General features: G+C 45.0%; 1 protein-coding gene across 1 annotated transcript in view; it reads left to right on the top strand.

Moving 5' to 3' along the window:
• The first annotated feature begins 2561 nt into the window (after positions 1 to 2561).
• PFDN1 (prefoldin subunit 1) overlaps positions 2562 to 21053 on the top strand; it is a 32497-nt gene continuing 14005 nt past the window's right edge. Inside the window, exons 1-3 of the mRNA XM_037396429.1 lie at positions 2562 to 2715; positions 2899 to 3065; positions 17988 to 18072. Coding sequence (XP_037252326.1) covers positions 2683 to 2715; positions 2899 to 3065; positions 17988 to 18072 — 285 coding nt within the window. The 5' untranslated portion in view covers positions 2562 to 2682. The remainder of the gene's footprint in view (positions 2716 to 2898; positions 3066 to 17987; positions 18073 to 21053) is intronic.

Raw genomic sequence — 21053 nt, 5'->3', positions numbered from 1 at the left:
CTGGAGCTGCTCCCTGGTCCAGCCCTGCCACCTTTCTGCCTTTCATAGTGGGCAGCTCCACATGCCCAAGGCTCCATGCCACCCTGGTGGGCACTGGGAATAGCTCCACTGGAAGGGTTTTCTGCAGGAAGCTGGACATCTGCATGGAGCCCAGCTGCCCCTGCAAAGATGTGTTCTCATCTACTTTGCTCCTCCTGCAGGCTGGCAGTGCATGCTGGGCTGCCCACTGGTGGTAATTTAACAGTTCAAGAGATGGGAAATGTATTTTGGAGATGTAGGCAGTGAGAAGCTAGCTGGATCTGTGGGGTGGCTCCCTCTGCCCCACTGGGCTAGGAAAGGCTGACAGTCCTTTGGATGTCCTCTTCATGGCTAAGACAGGGATGAAGCCCCTAGGACAGATCCCTGGTCTGGCTGTACTTGTGGCCATGAAACAGCAGGTGACCCAGAGCCTGGCTGGGGCACTTGGGACTCTGCCCTGCCCAAAGATGCCCATGCATCGTGCAGGGAAGCTGGGCTGTTTGCCTAACCATGCCTGCAAGAATAGGGTGCCAGGAAAGCAGTCTCCACCACCCCACTGTCCCCCTTAGACAGGAGTGGGTGTCTGTGACAGCTGTCCAAGCTGAGTACTGGTGGGGGTCCTGGTGAAGGCAAGCAGTGGCCTCCAGCAGCTCCAGCTCAGCAGCCTGGTCTTTCATCCCCCTCCAGGCACAGACCCAGGAGCACAAACATTTCACCAGCCACTGTGTTTCCTGATTGTCATGGCATCAAGCCCACTTGCTGCCTCTGACACTGACTCCATACTGTTACCTCTGGCATCTCGCTTCAGATCCCTTTGACGCCTGTGCCTGGCTTGTCTATGGGTGACAAAATGTGTGCCCAGCCCACTAAATGCTATCACCAGTGTGTCCCCCACCCCCCTGCCTGGGCTCACTTGGTCCTGCTGCAGGCAAAGATCATGTGCCTGGAGAAGCGCCCTGTGGTGGCTTCTTTTCTCCAGAATGAGGGTCAAAGCTAGGAGACCTCCAAAATCCCAGATATATATTTAATAAAAATTGCGATAGTCATTAGTCATTGCATTAGTCAATTTAGTAACCAGGTCTTCCCTGCCTGCCCCAGCACTTCGGCAGCTGTGCTTTAGCACCTTTGGCCATCACCGTGCAGCAGGGTTTGGGTGGGGCAGGGGTGCAGCGGTGCACTAGGGCAGAGATGAAGCAGCCAAAGAGGCACCCCAGAAGTGGCTGAACCACCCCCACTGCCTCCCTTTGGAAGCAGTGGCAACAGCCCAGCACACAGCTCCACTTCTCTTATTTTCCTCCTGACTGGGGTTGTTGGCTTTGCCCAGCTACTCGCCCAGCCCACTAAGCCTCGAGCCTGGGATGGGCTTTGCCACAGTAAGGCATCTCCCACAGGTTTGTTGCCACTGCACAGAGGGCAACACAAACCTCCCTAGGCACCTGTGGAGCTGGGGACACAGTGGAAGGCCTCATGCTGGCTTGCAGGTGCCCTTGTGGGCAACAGGTGCAGGCAGTGGAGCCTGCCCCCAGCTCCAGCTCTGCACTGGGTGAGTAACAACGCTGGGGGGCCAGCGGGTGAGCAGCAGCAGTGGCTAGGAAGAGCTGGGGAGGGCACTGAAAGGGACAGCTGTGCTCTGGGAGCAGGTGGCAACAAGAGCCAAGAGTCCCTGAAGGTCAGATCCTGCATTCTGCCTTCTAATAGGGGTGTTGCAGCAGGTTCCCCCATCTGCCTCTGGCTGCAGAGCAGCATGCTGGCCACTGCAGTTTTTGCTACTTTTGCCCAAAATGTGTCTGATGGCCTCATCATGATCTCACCCCTATGTGAACCAGCTCCAAGGAAAGCTCCTGTGCTGGACTGATGGTGAACCACCCACAGGCAGAAGCAGGCCACAGGGTGCTGCGGGCAGCAGGCAGTCAAAAGCCCCCAGGCCCCTCTGAGCCCAGCTCGGTACCCTGCCTGGTGGGCACACCGCCACTTTGGCCACCCCTTGGTGCTTCACCGGGCCCGAGGCACCCAGCCCCCCCAGCCCCAGCACACCTGCAGGTCTGGGAGGGGAGGCACCAGACATTAACAATCACCACTCCGGCCCCGCTTGAAGCACCCGTTACTGCCTTTTGGGCTGTCCTGGTGCTCCGACTCCGGGGCCCTCTCCTGCGGCCAGCAGCGGGCCCTGCTGTGGGTGCTGGGGGGTAGGGAGGCGGCAGGGGTGTCCCCCGCGCCCCCAACGCCTGGCAGCGCTCCGCCAGCGCGGGCGACCGGGCCGGGCGGGCGCCCCCACGGCTGGGCCCCACCGAGCTCAGGAGGTCGCCAGCGGCGCCTCAGGGCTGCGCAGGAGCCTGAGCCGCCCCCGGGCCCGGCCGAGCCCGCTGGGCTCCCCCCGGCTTCGGCCTGCGCGCACCCCCCTCAGACGGGCCTCGCCTCGTCCCCCGCGCGGCGCCGCCTCCCGCTGAGGTGGCTGCGCTGGGACGCGGGACCGGCCCACGGGGAGGCCTCGTCCCGCCCATCGCAACCGGGTGCCCCGGCCACGCGAGGAGACCCAGCGGCCCCGCCAGGCGCCCCCCTCGCGTGGGGAGACCCCCTGGCGCGGCGCCGCGGAGGGGACGGCGCCCCCGTCCCGCCCTGGCGCGTGCGCAGCAGCACACCGCGCAGGCGCTCTGCGGCGGCAAGATGGCGGCACCCGTGGACCTGGAGCTGAAGAAGGTACAATCCCCTCCGTGGCCGGCGGCGTGTCCTCTTCGTGTCCTCGGCGGTGGCTGTCCAGTGTCCCCCCTTCCCTGCAGCCCAGAGACAGTTCTCGCCCCGCTGTCCGGCCTCAGCAGCTCAGGGCCGGCGGGCCGTGGCCTGTTACAGTCACCCCTCACTGCCGCTGCTTTCCCCCCCCAGGCCTTCACCGAGCTGCAGGCCAAGGTGATAGACACGCAGCAGAAGGTGAAGCTGGCCGACATCCAGATCGAGCAGCTGAGCAAGACGAAGAAGCACGCCCACCTCACTGACACGGAGGTCATGATGCTGGTGGACGAGACCCGCATGTACGAGGGCGTGGGGAGGATGTGAGTACCTGCCTGGTCTCTGGCCGGGGCTTCCTTGCTGTGTCAAGCACGGCTGACCCCGTGCTTAGGCATACCTGGCTTCTGTAGCAGAGTGCGGCAGTGACTGTGGCCCCGTGCACAGGGAGACCCCCACCCACCCCAGCCTTTGTGTGTAAGAGGCCTCTAGGCTGTTGCCCTGGGCAGGAGGTTCTTCCCTTTACAAAGAAAGTGCCAGCTTTCTCTCAGCATGTTCATTTGTTTCGTTGGCTTTAATTTTGAATTCCAGCAATCTGCCTGGCAATGCAGCAAGACTTACTGGGTTTTATCTTTTGGCGTTAGCTACCAGCTGCTGTGAAGGAGGACTGTTACAAATGCTACTGGCGTTGTGTTGTTTTGCATGCTGGCTGGCTGTGCTCCTGGCCATGATGGTCTCGTCTGGTACCTCTGAGAAGTTTGTAATCTAGACTAGCAGAGCAGCTTTCTAATGACAAACAGCATTTGTGACAAGGCTCTTAAAAATCAGTCCAGCTTCAGTCATTTCCAATGTAGTTTGCATCAGACTCCTTAAAAAATCCCTGTGCACAGTTCACGTGCTCAGGGCTTTGCTTGCACAAAAGTTCTACAGAAATGACCTTTGCAATATCATGCCAGGGAATGGATTTAACAGGTATTGCCTGCATTTTTTAAACCATTGGAAGTGAGTATAAAGCTCATATGGGTAGTCCCAGTGCACTCTTAAGGACCTGCTTCCATCTGTTGGATGGCTGTCAAAAGAAACACCTTAAACCAGAGCTAACATGTTTTGATTACCTTCTGCAACACACTTTCATTTGACTTCAGCAGCCTCTGATGGAAGACTGTACAAAGTGGTTTCAAATCTGAAACACATGCTTACTTGATAAATATTACACTAGATTTCTGTGTTTCTGATTTGATTTTTCCCTTGTGTGTTGGACAACAGTGATGACTCTGCTCAGCTTGGGATGTGGTTTTGTGAAACACTGAATCTGCTCTGACTGCTGCCAAAAGGAGGGGTGATTGTATCGACCTCTTCTGCACCCTGTGTTTACCCCACCTTCTTCAAGTCAAAGTGGATGATTGCAGGGCTGAGCAGTGAGCTAGGTCAGACTACAAGTGCCCTGATCCATCAGACCATGCAATCTCCAGACTGAGTTGTAGGGAGGTGGCAGGACTGGGAAGCCAGCAGTGGTTTGCAGTTTGCCCTTTGCTGCAGGTTTTCAGGCTGATGGAGGTGTTCAGAGTGACAGAGTCCCCTTCTTGGCTCCCAGTAAATAAAGTTTTCCATGTAGGTGAATTAAATGCTGGGTTTGTATGGGGATGCTAGTGACAGGTATCTTACAAGGAGATAGATTTTGGTCCCTTGCAAGAGGTGACTGATTTGATCCAGGCGGGCTGTAGGTGTAGCAAATATTTTTGTTTGGAGTAGTCATGAGATGACTCATAAGGCTTTTTTTTCTGTTTGGTTTTGTCACAGAGCAGACAGACAAAGAGTAGAAGATAATTCTGTGGTCAACAGGTTTTTTAAAAGCTTTTTTAAAATCTGAAAGTATAGAATAATTCTCCTATATGGAGAATTCCCTCAAGAATGTGAGTGTATTGGTCTTTATCATAAAGTAATCCTGCTCATGAATCAGATGTGGGTAGCAGATGATGTTTCCACACTGCCTGAAATGCATTGTCCTGCTTTCTGCTTCTGCCTTCCACGTAGGAGTAGGAGTTGCTTACCTTCTTTGTGTCCTAAACCATTTACACTTTCTCTGTGTGCAGCAGCTGTGGGAGTGACAATCTTCTGGGGAGTCGTCTTTTGCTTACCTTTCCATGAGCAAACAGGATGGCTTAGGTATGGCAGGCAGCTCTCGCTTCTCAGGGATGTCAGAGGTGCCATCAGAAAAATATTTGCATTATGATAGTATTTAAAAGCTGAACTCTTAATGGGCTTTGTTGTACTAGCTGCTGTGCAAATATAGATTAAGAGTGCTCTTCTGAATGCTACTCATTCCCTCTTCCCACACCCCCCAACCTTAGCTCGGCATGATATTTTTGTGAGCTCTGCCTGTTCTGGCCATGGGTCTGAAGGCTTCCTTACCAGTTGGCAGTAATGCTCCGTTATGATCTGTGTCACTGCCTAGCATGGAGAACATGCACCAAGGACATGAGGATCTTCCTTGAGCCTTAGCAGAGAATTTACTGCTGCAATCTGGGCTTTTAGCAAAGCAGGCTAAAGCAGCCCGTGAGGAGGAGTTAAAATTCAAGGGCAGCCTAGCATCTTGTGTTCCACTGGACACCAAAGGAGGTGGTCATTATGGTTCTGCTGGACATATAAGCCATGTTCTTTGAAGTAGAATTACAGATTTTTTCATGTGTTGGCTTCATTGGCTTGCACAGATGTGGGAGTTCAGCCACCAAAGTGATATTTGATGTCTCAATTTCCTTTGCATAGTCTAGCATGCAAATGTTAGAGGTCTAGTGGGTTTCAGTTATCCAGAAATGGTGGAGGTCTGCATCAGTGTTAACTCCTATTATTGGTGCTCTTCTGACAGCTTTCTGGGATAGCTAAATTAGTTGAAGTAAGTTTTGCGCTCCTATTCCTGCGCTCAACTTTCTTTCCCCCTCCTCCTTCTATTTTTCTTCTTTATGTCATTTAAGCTGCTACTTAGAATACAGCTTCTGATAGTTTCTCTGGTTTTTCTCTAGCTTTGGTGGTTTGGGGTGTGTGCAGAGGGCTAGTACATACACATCCATGGGGTAAGATACTCCAGGTCTTTGTGGAATTTGAAGGCTTGATTAACTGTGGTGATGTGCTGCATCCTGGGAGGAAATCTGCCTAGTTTGGTACTTGCTTCTGCACTACTTGGAAAGGAGTTGTGCAGTTTTTGTTCTCTGAACCCCTGTCTTGAGCCTCTTTCCTTCCTGACAGGCTTTCCCTGCACTGGTAGATGTGAAAGTCCATTTTTCATTCCTCAGCTTGGTCCTTTTTTTTATTTTTAAACATTGTAGTGTGTATAATGTATGGAGGCCTTACTGGCCTTTACATGTGGGGCTCAATTTACTTTTGCTATAGCTATTTTTGGTTTGACACAAGAAATGTCAGTGTCACATAGTATGAGATGATGAATTACAGTGTACTGTATGTATCCGTGAGGCTGAGATATCATCTGAATGGTGGCATCTTGCCAAATACATTTCAGTTCTGTTACTTCATACTCTTTTGAAAGGCCTGTTACGTAGCCTGAGACAACTACCACTGTGCTGGACTTCTGCTTAAGCTATTTGTGAACTGATATCATCATATTGCTTTGAAAACTATGCTGAAAGTTTAAGCTTCAGAATTCTGTCTGAATATTTCAGACCTTTCCCTTTACATTCTTTTAACTTATAACCTGGATGAGATCCTTATTTACAGAATAAAAATGTTCGGCACTTGTGCTAGGCACAGTGAAGAAAGCACTGCAGCTTTTCATGCCATGCCAAAATAGATAGTCAGTTTTGCTTTGATTTTGCTTTATCATCAGTTTACTTCTACAACAGATGGGAGAACACTTGAAAAATAAAATAAGAACGTAAAAATCAAGCAAATAATATAGCATAAATTTGTGTTCAAGGTTTTCTGCAATTATAGTAATTATTACAGCTGTCCCTATAAAATGACTTTGTGTGACTCTAGAATTTTATGGGGACAGCTGTAATAATATCATTTTGACTCTTTTTTTTTTTTTTTTTTTTTGTTAAGAGCAGTTCGGAATCATACACAAGTGAAACCTGAGAGAGGATTAAACACTCTTGATCATTCCTGGGACTTAAAAGTATTCCTGCTTGTACTGTGATTCTTGGTTTTGTTTGAAAATGAGACATCATAAATCACTGTAAGCTCTTTCCTCGGACCCCTGAAGACATCAATCACTACTGCATACAGCTGTTGTACCTGCATTTTTACTTTCTCTCTGTGTGTATGAGATTGGCGTTCAATTCTACCAGTATAGATCACTGCAGAATATGGTAACTGCATTGTGCTTCCCAGTGACATTTCAAAAAACTCACAAAGAACTGAGGGACATACAAAGTTTAGTCTGTATGGTTCAGTTACTAAGTATAGTCTGGTCTCTGAAATTGGAGTGGCTTCTCTGTTGTCCATCTCCTTGGGTAAGGCTTTGTGGTGCAGAGTTCAGTGCTGAAGTCCAGCTGCTGGGAAGCTGACAGGTGCTGCAATACTTAAATGAATCCCAGGGACAAGCGTGTTGCTGTCAGCCTCTGGCCAATATGTAGTTTGTAAACTTGAAGCTCCTCTGTCTAGCTGTTGAAAAAGGGAAGATTTTATTTTCCACAATGTCTGGTGTGTCTAGTCAGTACAATCAGGCATTGAACTGCAAAGAAAACAAAATTTCTGTCTACTGCTTGGTACTTGACCACTGTTTATGCTGTATGTTGAACAAGATTGTTGGGAGATGGTATGTGAGGAACCAAAGGCTATGTGGCATGACAAGTGCATAAGCCATAAGGTTTCCCATCACCCAGTTAGTTTTCATTTCAGCTTTTTCTTGATTTTGAACTACTCTCTTTTGTTGCAGCCTGAACAATGCTTTTCAACAGTGTTATGTGTGTGTGGGCCTATAAAGATCTTTTCAGAGAACTGTCACAGAAAGCAAAAATCAAAAAGATGCATGCCGGGATAATGCAGTAGTAGTCTGTACAGGTGCCTTTGATTTGAGCAGTGAAGTAAGGGGCAGCAGTTGGTTGTCATCCTCTTCCTGGCTGATCAGGAGGTTGAGAGGAGCACAGCTAGTCAGTGAGCTTTGTGGTAAACTGCTGGGAGTCTGGACTCCTGGATTCTGTTCCAGATAAGAAAGGGAGCTTGTTCTCTTGGGCACAGGTTCCTTTTCCAACTTGCCATCTTCTGATTTCTGAAACATCTCCCTCCTGCCCTTCCCCCACTTAGTTCTCAATCTTATTCCAGCTGCCCTGGGCTGCTCATTTGTATCTCTTGGATATCTTGGTCCAGTTATAGCTCTCCTGCCCTGCTGCTCTGCATAATTTCTCCATGCAAGATCTCTTCAGAGAAGAGATTTCCATGGCTTGCAGGCAAGGTGTAGATCTGCCAAGTTCCAGGAAACAGCTGTATTTCTTTAAAAAATCAGCTTTGGACAGAGAACTGGTGTAGAGTGGATGCATCTGATAAGTCAGTGTTTGTCAAATGTATAAGCAGCAGAAAAAAGGGTCTTAAAATAAGAATAATAGTTGAATTTAAAAAATAGATGTTTTACTTAGCCCTACTTGAAATAAACCTCTTGGTTATAGTTCCCTCATCTACTCCATGGGCATTGTGATAGCAGATTACCATACAGCTTTTAGTTGATGCTTGGAGACATTTAACTCTTTAGGACTAAGACCATGACATTCAAACAAACCTGTTCCATTTGTCTTTTCTTTATCCCTGACTTCTTCCCTGCCTGTTTGCTAGTTAACACAGAGGAAGGAGCTACCTGGGTAAATGTAAAGGAGATGAAATCGAAACTGAGAAGATGCGGGTCAGAACAGACACAGACTACTCATGCAGACTGCTGTTGTTGCTAGGAGAGACAGTCTGCTCTGTTGTCATCCACAGGCAATGTGCTGTCATACAAATGCCAGAGCCTTCAAGAGGTCTTGCACTTGCAGGGCAGCAGTTTGGAGGTCAGACTGTTGTGGGGAGAGAAGGCTGTAGTAAGGTACCTTTGTTTTGTCCCTACCTCCAGAAGGAGGAAATCTGGGGTCTCCTGCAAATGCAACTCATCTTTTGCTTCAGTGCTACAAAGTTCTCTTTGGTTACATGCTGAAACAAGTATTAAATGTTTTGGGGAGCTTGAACTGCTCCTGCTTTTGTAGCTTGCTGTGCCAGATGACTTTGCAAAAAAATCATGGAACATGACTGTCTTATTTCTGAAGTTGTCCAGGCACTTAAAATGTCACTCTGATATTCTGAAACAGCAAGGAACTTCCCGATATTTCAATATTTAGTGGATTTAAAGCAATGTATTTTGAGTCTTTCCCCCCCCCCCATTTCCTAAAGGAAATATTGGAATCAAAGGTCCAGGTCCCTGGGGAAATATGGAGTTCTAGGGCACTTCTTTCAGAATATAGGGCTGATTCTCTGGTTTAGCCTGAGCACTTAAATTTGGCTTTCCTGTGGCAGAGGAGAATGGCCAAATCACTGGACTAAAGTAGTACTGGGAAAGTCCCTGTCATATCCTTGTCTGGCTTGGGAATGCCCTTCCAGGTGTGATGTCAATGGATATCTAGCCAGCGGGGCAGGGTGTGACATGAGGTACCCAACACTCAGGGTTCGCAGCTGTTGGATGGAGGTGCCCAGCATCAGTTTCTGGTCTCATACGTGTATGTCAACAAAATATTTAAATTTTACTTGTAACAGCCTTAATACAAATGAGAAGTCTAGGTCCAAGCATCCTCTGACCTAGCCGCATGTTCAAAGTGTGAAAGCAGGAGGGTTAATTCATGACCCCTACATTAAAAAACTGAAGTAAAATAAGAGGAAACCAATTCTGTGGGATGAGATCTCTATTTTACACAAGTTTAATACAGAGATGCAATAACCGAAGTGCTGAACTCGGGAATGCTACAACAGCTGTCTTGAATTTTTAGTTTTGTTTTCTCCAAAACTATTTGCTGAATTAACAGAATATTTCAGCCAGTTTAGGAAAAAATAATAAATTATCAGGCTTTATGAGAAGCAATTTTCCAAAGCACCATCGAGCCTTTTCAGTCCACAAATGCTGATTCTAAAGTTTGTTCTTACTGATCAGGAAACAACAGTGTGATCATTTTAGTGCTAGCTAATTTAACTCTAGCATCCAGAAATACCTCTGTACCAGTCTTATGCTTGAAATCTTTTGACTGTGTTATCTTTACATCCACTTCTGTGATGTTTGCTATATTGCTTTCTTTGATGCTTTGTTGTAGCAGGATTTGTGATATGCAAAAGCCAAGGCTTTGCTATTGAACAACCACAAGCTCATAGTTGAGTCTTGTTCCTCACTTAGGACTTCAGAGTTCTTTTCCTGGACAAGGCACAAAGCATTATTTTATTTTAATTTTTCTTGCAACTGTGGATGGATTTTCTTTTCAAAATATGTGTATCCTGATTTTATATATTTTTTTTTTCCTTGTATAGGTTCTTAGTGAAGGGTAAACGTAAGTTTGCTTGTCAGAGTATAGCGCTATCTCCATGTCACTTCATTTACTACTGTAAAGTTCACCTTTCTGATCACAGAAGATTTAGCAATAAAAAAACCTTTTTTAGAGAAGAAAATTATTTAGTTTAGGATTGGTTGACCAAGGTGTTCACACCCAACGGTTGTTTGTTTGTGTTTCCCTAGGTGTGTGTTCATTTGATGTTGTGGGGCGGTGTGTGTGTGTGGGTTTTGGGTTTTTTTTTTTTTTTTTTTATTGTTCTTCATTAGGAATTTGTGGGAAATTCTTAAAAATACAGGAGACTTTGGAAATGGATTTTGACTTCCCATTATTGGAAAAATGGTTTCTGTTTTCTGCTGCTTGTAACTTTCAAATATGGTACAACCTAGACTGGAAAAAAATTATTTGAAGTGCATCTGCTAGTAGGCATGCTGTAGTCATTGGAGTTTCCTGTGTTTAAACAAGCTACAGGTCATCATTGATACATGCTAAAAAATTACATTAAAGCAAAATTAGAAGGTAAAACTACTAAACCAGGGATATAGTGAGGAAAAATTACTCACAAAGGTTTCATCTACATGAACTGCAGTCATGTTTGCACTGTTTTCCCCATATGGTTTGAATCTCAAATGTTACTAATTCCTGTGTGGTATAGAGGAGGCATTTGCTTTCTTTTTTTTTATTTAATTATTTTTTAAATTCCATCTGTTTCAATTGAGCCTTCAAAAAGAATCAGTGTTCTTTAAAAGCAGACCACAGCACTATTTTTTTATTTTGGGTTGTGCTATATTTAATACACACTTAGAGGTATATTCCAGCTTTCTTTTTTTAAAGAACCAAGCATGAACAATGGTATAAATCTACCATCTAGTTAAGTGTCTGGCAATGCAAAAACTGCTGTTTGCAAGCTGTGTTACTATCTTGGCTTGAGGTAATGTAATATGCTGTAGCTATTGACAGATAAAAAAAAAAAAGTGAAAACTCAATGTAAACATGGCCTGAAGTGTAGAACAAACCCTATTGCCCCTCAGCAGGGTGGGATGGACATGCTGGGCCAGTCCATGGAGAGGTTTGAGGAAGCAAACAGTGTGGCACTTTCTGTTCTCTTCCTTTAGCTCCTTAAAGTAAATAGGTTTATGGCTTACAAATGATCATCTGAGTAAAAGTTACCCTTGTTGTGGCCTACATAGGACTTGATTTGGACTGCTTCCAGTACTGCTAATCCAGGCCTCTGTGTGTGCTCTAGTGATGTCAGGCTGAGTTTGCACAGGTTCTGCTGCCCACCCGAGATGCTGCCAGCGTGCTTCAACTGATGTCTCCTTCCCAAACAGCTCCTTGGTGTGTATCCACCTCTCTGATTGCAGTAGTAAAATGACACATGAACTATAAATTGCTGCTCTTGGAATGTGTTCATATATAATCCTCCCAATATAAGCTGCAGGATTTGTTTTTGCTTTAAGGTATGTGCTGCTTTGGTCAGGAGGAGGCAGGAATAGTTAGGTTTAGCTATATCAAGAGTGACCCAGTGAGATGATTGACCACTAAAATAAAAGCAAACATAGGAAAAGTTTCAACTCCATCTGTTTCTGAACAGCTCTAGTGAAGGCATATGATCTGTTGAATGGGAAATTCAAAATCAGACTGAAAAATGTGAAACCCTTAGACATGAAGGGTGGCAGCACAAACTATAATTAGGCATGCTTTTCCCTTTTTTTTTTTTTTTTTTTTAATATTGCTTCCTTGTCTTGTTTGGAACTGGGTAATTCATCTAGGATGACTAAAACTGGAATTCGCTGGGATATAAGCAGCGCCTGTTATGAACTGCGTAGGGAATCATTTATAGAAGCATAAGCAGACCCTAGGAGAGTGGAACTACTGGGTGCTTGCAATTGCGCACAGCTGGCACCTGTTTAATCAAGCTAGATTGCTTGGGATCAGCTTGTTGGAAGCCTCTCTTCCATTGGCTTTGAACAGGACTTGAAATGCAATAATCCTCTACTGAGTATGCTCAAAGCTTGAACAGCAGTGCAAGTTCAGAATTAAAAAACATCTTTAAATAGATAAGGGCATGACTGGGCTTAGCCCACTTTTCTTATGGAGTAGTCTAATGAAGACGCTTGGTTTCAAGGAGCAGGATATTCTATGTAAAGGACTGTGCTGTGTTATAGCACAGCATGTTAGTTTTCTTAGAAATACAATAAACATGTTAAAATGGTGTTATGACTTTGTACAAAGTTGATCATTTTCTTTTCAGTATCTTAAGTTTTTGGAGAGTTCCCCAAATGCAACGGGAGCTGTAAAGCTGAAATTATGATGACCCTTTGTGTGAACTGGGAGCCAAGATGAATGGACTTTTTAGATCTGTCATTCATCAGTATTCGGGCAAAATAGCACTGGAATGTTCCTACCTTTAAAATTGTCTGTCTCTGAAATTAGGCAGAGGAGTATATATCAGTACTGGGCAGGAGAAAAGGTAAGGCTTCCCCTGGTACCCTATGCAGATTCTTGCAGTGATCTGTGTGGACCCAAGTGGGAAGAGTTCCTTTGCAGACTGGCAGGAGGGAGCCCCATGGCCTGCTGTGTGGCTCCTTCCCTCTTGGTTTTGATACGTTATTATGAACAGCCTCTTGCACTGGCAAGCTGTGCAGGAGAAACACCTGGACCATGTTTCCTAACCAGAACAAGAAAAGGAAACAGTGTTCATGTCTGGGACAGATGCCTGCCACTGAAAGTTTCAGACGTAAAGGCTGAAGTTGGTTGCAGTTGCAAGTAATTGAATATGAGTTCTTAATGGAAAACCTTAACTATGAGCATCACTGGTACTCCTCCTTTAAATTTAATGACTTGTATGTCGTAATGAAGAGTGGCATGTGCTGCACAAACATCTCCATAACCTCATGCGTTAAGAGGCAGATCTTTCAGTATTTAATATTAAGTCTTAAAAGTCAAGTAAACAGTACATTTTGGTGCAAACAGACTGAGTTATGGAATTACTTACACTGTACAAACATCACTTTGTGGGTGTGTACGTTTGACACAAAGGAGCAGACAGATTATGAAGTTGACAGCATTGCTGACCAGCTTGAGTAGAGCCTGAAGACCATTTTGACCAGGGCATAAGGGAGTGCTGTATAAACACTGAACAAATGGGCATCATATCTAGAAATGTATAATTGGGAAGGGGTAAGAGATCCCTTCAGAAGGAAACAAGCAATAAGTTTGAGAGTATAAACCACTTTCTCTGCCTTAGGGAAACAAAAGTCCTGATGTGGAGCTAGCAGAGGGAGGAAAATAGAAACAAGTGGGAATATTTAGAGTGAGGTTTCTCTTTCAGTTCCTTTGTGCTCTATTTTTGTTCCTTGTATTGCACTTGAGAACCAGCAGTCACCAGGAGACTGGAGCACATAGGTACAGCCAATTCATAAACACTTCACTCTATTACAGAGCTGCTCTTGTTGGCAGCGTAGGTTTGGCTGAATGTTGCTGGCCTTGAGAACCCTGCCTCTGTTGTAGCTTTTTTTCTAATTTTCTTTGTTTTGTTCTGAGTTTTGACCTTTATGTATGGACATGGAAAAATATCTAAGTATCTGGAATAGGGCAAATCCTGCTCTGTTTTTACTAGCCTTTCCCTTTGAAATGGGTGACCAGCTGAGATGTGGTGAACTTGTCTGTTCTGACCCAGATATTTCTGGTGTTATTTAACAACAGTGAAAATGTTCCTGTCTGAGGAGGTGATTGTTAATAAGCTTTGTAATTGCCACTGTGGTGCTGAACATTTTTCTGAACCATTGTGTCATTTTTGATAGTGTAGGTGTTGTTTTTGACAGATCTATTAGTGTGTGCTGTGACACTTCATTGGGAGAAGACGGACACAAGTGAACTTACCAGGAAGAGGATTTGGTTTGCTGCTTGTCTTTTGTGGACTATCAATACTTAAAAGCCATCCCGTTTTAATGTACTAACTCTTGGAGCTGGGAGTATCCTGTGGTGGACTCCAGCAGAGCAGTCTGTGGAGGTAGTTCTTCAGTGCTGATCTGCACCAAGGAGTTGGTGTTAGTTCTGTCATCTGCCAAGCTCAATGTCACAGAACAGAAAGTGGCTTCTCAGCTCTGTGATGTGGTGACTCTAATGTGGGACCAGTTCTCAGCTGGTGGTGTACCTCCAGGCAGTGAATGAAGTTCATGTGTTTGAAAGGCTCATTCACAGTCTCACTCAGGGAAGAACCAAGTCCTCAGAATCTCTCATGGTTCTTTCACAAGCTTAAAAATTCATAAATAAAATAACCACATTTAACTAAAACCAGGTGGCAGAATGACACTGCCCTATTTCTCCAGCTTGGTGAGAAAAAAAAAATACCATCAAGCTGGTGTTTTACTTAGGGTAATTGGAAGAATGAAATCCTGATTAAATTTAAACTCTGGTTTATTACAAGTGCCCTGCAGCACCTCTTACCTGGTGAGCAGAACAAGCTTCTGCTTTTTTCAGGTGCTGCCATAAACCACATTATTTCTTGAGGTAAAATCTTTGGCCAAGATCTCCATAATATGTGTATTCCAAGCCAGAAGCTAAAACACTGATGAGTTTTTTGAGTCCCTATGTTGGAAAGTGAAGCCACAGATTTAAATAATTAACTGTGTATGTGGATTTATAGTTTCAGCTTTCAAAAAACTGGCTTTTAACAGCTTACACAGCAGTGCCTGTGCATCCTTTAGGCTGAGGGCTCAATGGTCTTGCAGCAGGGAATTAAAATGAGTGGTTCAAAGCTGGTACTGGTGGAGACCTTCTGAAGGATGCTGCTGGCCAAGTCAGGGACATTTGATCTGCTTCTGAGCCAGTGTGTGAATGCATATAGGTTCCAGCCCACTACTTGATGGCAAATAAAATTGGGGTGGTTGTGTTTATGCCCAGCTGCCCACATAAGTCTTGTCAGTGCTAACTTCGTTCATCCAATTTTAATTTGCTGTCGCATGTCTGCCAGTGCATTGCAGGAGGGTGGGAGGGAAGATATTTTCCCTGATGACTGCTGTTGACATTTGCAGAATAGAAGTGAAGTCAGCCGCTTGTTTGTTCAAAGGTTTTAGTGCCCATAGTGGTTCTCAGCCAGCTGGGATTGCTTAGTGCCTGCAGTGCAGCAGGAACCTTCTCAGCTGCAGCACGGGAAAAATTGATCAAGCTGTATTGGTGTTTAACTTTGTTTCTTAGGCCAGGAGCATCAGTGAAACCAAAATGATCAATTTTGCTATACAGTTTTGGGAAGCAAATGGGAAGGCATTCTCTTCTCCTTTGCTGCCCCCACAAAAAATGGAAATAATTAAGGAAATGTTCATATACACACACAGGCTCAGGGAAGCTGTGACTTGGGAAAGGACTGATGGCTTTGTTTATTGAGGGTATTTTGCAGCTTTGATTTTTCACTAATGGCAGAAGCAAGGCAAAATTTTAGTCTTCACCCCAAAATCTACAGGGTGTATGTGTGTGAAGGCTAATGTTTGTTTCTTCTGGTATTGTAGGCTCAAGGTAAAAGCATCACAATTATGTGGTTGCTGGTGATCCTGAAAAATGCCTCCTTTCTGGCTGGATCCAGGCTTTGCATCTAATAGCAATGTAAATGACTTCTCTTTCCTAGAAGGGTGGTCGTGGACTTGATTTTCACAAGACTGAGCAAAACCCATATTTTATTTTAACGCTGCTGCAACCTGAAAACATGAAAAAGTAGATTGTGCGTGCATCTAATGGGAAGGGAGGATTGAGGGGGAGGGACAAAGAAAGTATGAGTGAGCTGTGTTGTAAAGAACAGGAGCAGATATAGAACAAATATGACACCAGTAATAAGCATGAGCTGAGACTGGGAAGAAACAAGGAGAAATTCAAGAAAAATGCAATGTGAAAGATAAAGCAGAAGTTACTGTAGAAAAGGGGAGGTGAAGTTGGACAGGGGAGAGAAGTGGAAAGAGGAGGAGGAGGCAATTGCTAAGTGCAGTTAATAGCAGCACTGAAGAGAGTTTTAATTGGAAACCTGTTATAATTAACTGCAGTTCTGCTCCTATGCATTTCAGGAATGCATGTGGCAGGTAGTTTTCCTTTTGGCTGTTGCATTGCTGATGCAGAGGATGCTGGGTTTCAAGCCAAGTGGCAGATCCGCATTTGTGTTTCCCAGGCACTGAACAAACTTGTTAATAATGTCATCTGTCATGGGAGATGGCACTACAAACTGATTTCAGACTTTTCTGTAGGGGACAGGGAATGCACTCGGATTCTGCCTTGATTAGAGCTGCTCATTTTAACTGTTCAAGCATGAGCTCTTGTCACCTGGCAGGAAGACATTGACCCTAGTTGGTGCTGGAGGGAGACCTTGACCTCATTGGTATGACCTGTGGAGGCTCCTTCTAAATCCCCTGGGGGACTTTCTAAGTAAGGAAGGGCCAAATCTGCGGCTTGTACATTCTTTATGTCTGGAAGGCTGAAAAACAACCGTGGAGGGTTCCTAAAATTCATTTGAACTTAGTTGTCCTTTACCTCTTTGTCGTATCCCAGTGCCACATGCTGGGGAGCTGGTTTGGATGTTGGTGCTCCTTCAGAGGCTCTTCTGTGCAAATCTTTTTGCATGCTGGCAAGCTGGATTGCTGTGACTGAGATGTTATGGATGTATCTTTCAAATCCCTTTGGCAATTAAAAAAACAGAAGAAGTAGAAATCAGGGGTTGCAATTTCAATGGAAAATAACCATTTCCCACCCCACAAAAGAACATTGTGAATGTAGAAAGCATGGGAGTTTAGAGCTCAGTGAGAGTGTGTGTTAGAAAGCAAAGCCCTGGACAGTGGGAGCTGTGAAAGCTCAAGTAAAGGCAAGTTTGTCATGGCTCTGTGTTTCTGGTGGAAGCACCTGTTTTTGTATCAGCAAGTCACAGAATGGTTTGGTTTGGAAGGGACCTTCACAGGTCATCCAGTCCAGCTCCCCCGCTGTGGGTGGGCACATCTTCCATGGGCTCAAAGCCCTGTCCAGCCTGACTTTGAACACTTCCAAGGACAGAGCATCCACAACTTCTCTGGGCAACCTGTGCCAGTGTCTTGCCACCCTCATTGTAAAACATTTCTTCCTTATGTCCAATCTAACCTGCCCTTTTGCAGTTTAAAACCAGTGGTCCTTGTCCTGTCATGACAGTCCTGGGTAAAAAGTCTCTCTCCATCTTTCTGAGAAGCCCCTTCTATGTATTGAAAAGCTGCAGTTAAGGTCTCCCTGAAGCCTTCTCTTCTCCAGTTTGAACAATGACAACTCTCTCAGCCTTTCTCTGTAGAGAGCTTTGGGTTTGTTGTGCAGGTTTGTTTAGGTTGTGACCACTAAAATGGTTGTGAGTTGCTTTTACTTGTGAGAGGCTTCCCTGACTATATGCCATCAACTGATTTAGATCCTTTTGAAGGGAATGTGATGACAGACTCCCCTTGCTAACTGTGTGCAAGAATTGCTTTCAAATCATTCAGGGACGGTGAATGATAGAGGGTGATATGTGCGTATCCATTCTCTTCCTCCCAAGTCATACGTGAGATTTAGTGAGCAAGCCTTTGAGGCCAGCCTGGTGGTTTGTGTGAGGTATCATAGCAATTTTTTCTGCCTCTGTCCAAAATGCATGGGTTGAGGATGAATACTTTGCAGAGGTCACCATAGTGTAACTTGGTGTGTGGCTAGGTGTACAACAGATGTAAATATCCAGTGGTTATCTTGTCTCTTCTTTTTCACTTGTAGGTTTATTCTTCAGTCTAAAGGAGTGATTCATAATCAGCTCTTAGAAAAACAGAGAATAGCTGAAGAGAAAATTAAGGAATTAGAGGTAAGTTTTTGGCAGGTAATGATGATGAAAGTAGAACCTTGAAGGTCAACAAGATGCTACATCCCTTGTCTTTATCTGGTACTTTTCATTCTGAAGGATTGTAACTAGGTGAAACACTGCATCTGTTACAAGTAACCTACAGGTAATTCATGTTACTTGGTTTCTTTTCTAGATCTACAATCCTAGCAGGGATTGATTGTTTGCTCTGTGTCCTGATATGAAAACTGGGGGTGAGGGATTCAAATGAGATTAGTAGGAGCAAGGTTTAAAACTAGCAAATGGATGTTTGTGTGATTATTTGCAGCTGATAGGTGATGTGAAACTTTACCAGTGCTGTGGATACTAAAAGTTTACACTGGCTCAGGACAATTGCACAAGTACATGCGAGAGAACTCCATCGAGAATTACCAAATATGTAGAAATGGCATCCTGCTCGGGAAGTCCCTGAGCTAAAAATGTCTGAAGGCTGGGAAAGTATGAGGAGGAAGTACCTTATATGCCTACCCTGTCTTTACACTCTGTTCTAGGCATCTACTTGTAGCTGCTGTTGAGGACTGGATCTAGGGGGAGATGGGACTTTGTTTTGACGTTATGGTGTTCTTATGTTTATCTGGTTGGAGTTTTCAAGGCAGAGAAGAATATCTAGGAAATATAAAGTAGCACAAGTTCACAGTGTTTAAACAAGTTATCTAGTGAGTCTTGACTATCTTCTAGTGGCTTACAGTTCTTGGAGAAGTTCAAAATGTACTTTTCCAAGGCTGTTAATAGATTTTTTTTCTTGATGTCCCTAAAATGTAACTAATACAAAACCCTGTTCCTTGGGTTTTGGGGAATGACAAAGGAAGCAAAGACTGAATTGTGTCAAGCTGGTTATCTCATCTGTTAGTGTGCTGGAGAAAGTGAGTGTGGAGACCAGCTTAGTAGGGACAAGGAGGAATAGGAAGTCAGTGCTCAGACTTGTGCAGTTCTGTCTCTGTTGTCTCCTATTTACACTAAAGCAGAAGTAGAGGGTTTTTTGGTTGGTTTTTTTTTTTTAATTCCTTCTTAAGACTCAGCTTGCTTGGGGAGCAGTAGGGCAAGCACATCAGTGTGTGTTGCATTGCCTGGAGTGCAGTATCTGTGCCAGATATTAAGGTGTTTTGCCTTTCTGGCCATGAGAACTTTTTCTGCACAGGGAAAACAAGTACTTCATGGATATGCTATATATTTAAGGTGATGTTAATGCAGACAAGACACAGTCATTTTTATGATTAGGTGATAAAAGCAATTGTATCTATCCTGGCTACTCTGGAGACATCCCAGATGCCAGTGGCTTTGTGCAAAGACAGCCCTGTGATTGGGGTTGGAGAACATCATAGCAGCATGTCTGCATTTGGAAGTGATTGAAATGTGGCTGACTGCCTCTGTTTACAAACAGCCCATTGGGTCCCTTACTGCCAGGTCTAGTGGGCTGTGGTCAGCTTTTTGGCTACTGTGTCCTTCAGCTGTGCATCTCAGTTTCTTCCTGTTCCTGGTGGGGAATGATCTTACCTCCTGAACTTTCTGATTGCTGAGTTCAGCAGAATGGATGGAATTCCCCCCAAATTACAACCTTTACCATTCTTACACAAAGCCTCAGCTCTGGCTGCTTTGCAAATGTGTTTTTCTGCTTCATCACTCCCTGTTGCTTGAGTCTCTGGTTATGACCACTGAATTGAATTTCCCAGCAATAGTGACTGTCCCAAAATATGGTGGGATTGGAGAGGTGGTTGCCACATGGGTTGGTTTTCCTTTGTAACTATGAATAGTAGGGCTCAGATTGACAAAACTTTCCACAGTTTGTTGTAAGTGAATATTCAGGTCCATCTTTTAACTACTCTGCTTCCAGCTGGCTGGCAGTTTTGTAGAAAGGATTTTCCTTAAGCTTGGGATTTGCAATGGAAGAGGACAAGCTCTTAGAGGGACAATGCTGGAAGCTGAGATCTCAAGGGAAATACCTGAGTCCAGGTCAGAGAGCACTTATCATAGGAGTAGGGGATTTTTCTGTCCTGAAGAGAAGTTGTGACAGAAGCAGGAAAGAATGTGAAACTTTGTGACCTTGTGCTTCCACTGCACCATTGTAAAATAAATATCAAACCAAGATAGGTTAAAACTTCCATCCATCCGTTATTAAGACTGGAAGGATTTTAAAGCTTACATTGTTAACTGCCTTGTTAATTACTCACATTTCTCAATTTGCATAGCCAGATCAAGCTGGTCAGAGTAATCCTCCAGTATCTGTATGGTGTGGCTGATCTGGTTACTCATGTAGCACAAGCTTGAGACAGTTATGCCTTGCTTTTAGGATGCTGTTGCCAAGGTATTGTGAAATGTGTGTTTTTGATACAAGCCTGGGTTTCAGAAATGCTCTCGCTGCTAGCTTGCTGCTGTTTGCAGAGGAGCGCAGCACAGAGGGCTGGGCTCACTTCTGAGCTCTTCTGTAAATCCATCCAGCTGTGTAGCAAGGAGAGCTCCTGCGTGCTGACTATTTGTGAAAATGTGGGCTTTAACCTGCTTCAGAGATATGAGCTGGGTTTCCAAAGTTTACAGCTGTCAGAGTGAACTTTGAAAACAGTGAGGGGTTTTGCATCTGGTTTGAAAGCTTCTTTTCCCCCTCCTCTGGTAGTCTCCACTGCAATGCATGATTGCAGTTGTTCCCTTTCCCTCACTCCTCTCACTTGGGTTCCTCTGCTGTTGGCAGTGGTGTGTTGCCTTTTTCAAGGTAGCATCACAAAATTGATTTGATGCTGCTAGTTTGATCCTCCCTGCTGCTCATCACATGGCAAGCAGCAAGGAGAACCAGACCTGCCTTTGTACAAGGCTGTGAAAATAAGGCTTGGCTGGAATACACATTGGGTGTACTTAGTGAGAGGAACTGTGTCCTGAAAACATCAGAGTGGTATGGATGTGTAGGAGGGGGCAAATGTGTAGCCTCTCAGTTACTCTGCAGAAAAAGCAAGGTA

This window comes from Falco rusticolus, chromosome 8 (genome assembly GCF_015220075.1).
Source record: "Falco rusticolus isolate bFalRus1 chromosome 8, bFalRus1.pri, whole genome shotgun sequence".
NCBI lineage: Eukaryota > Metazoa > Chordata > Aves > Falconiformes > Falconidae > Falco > Falco rusticolus.
This window is presented reverse-complemented; position numbering and strand designations above follow the sequence as displayed.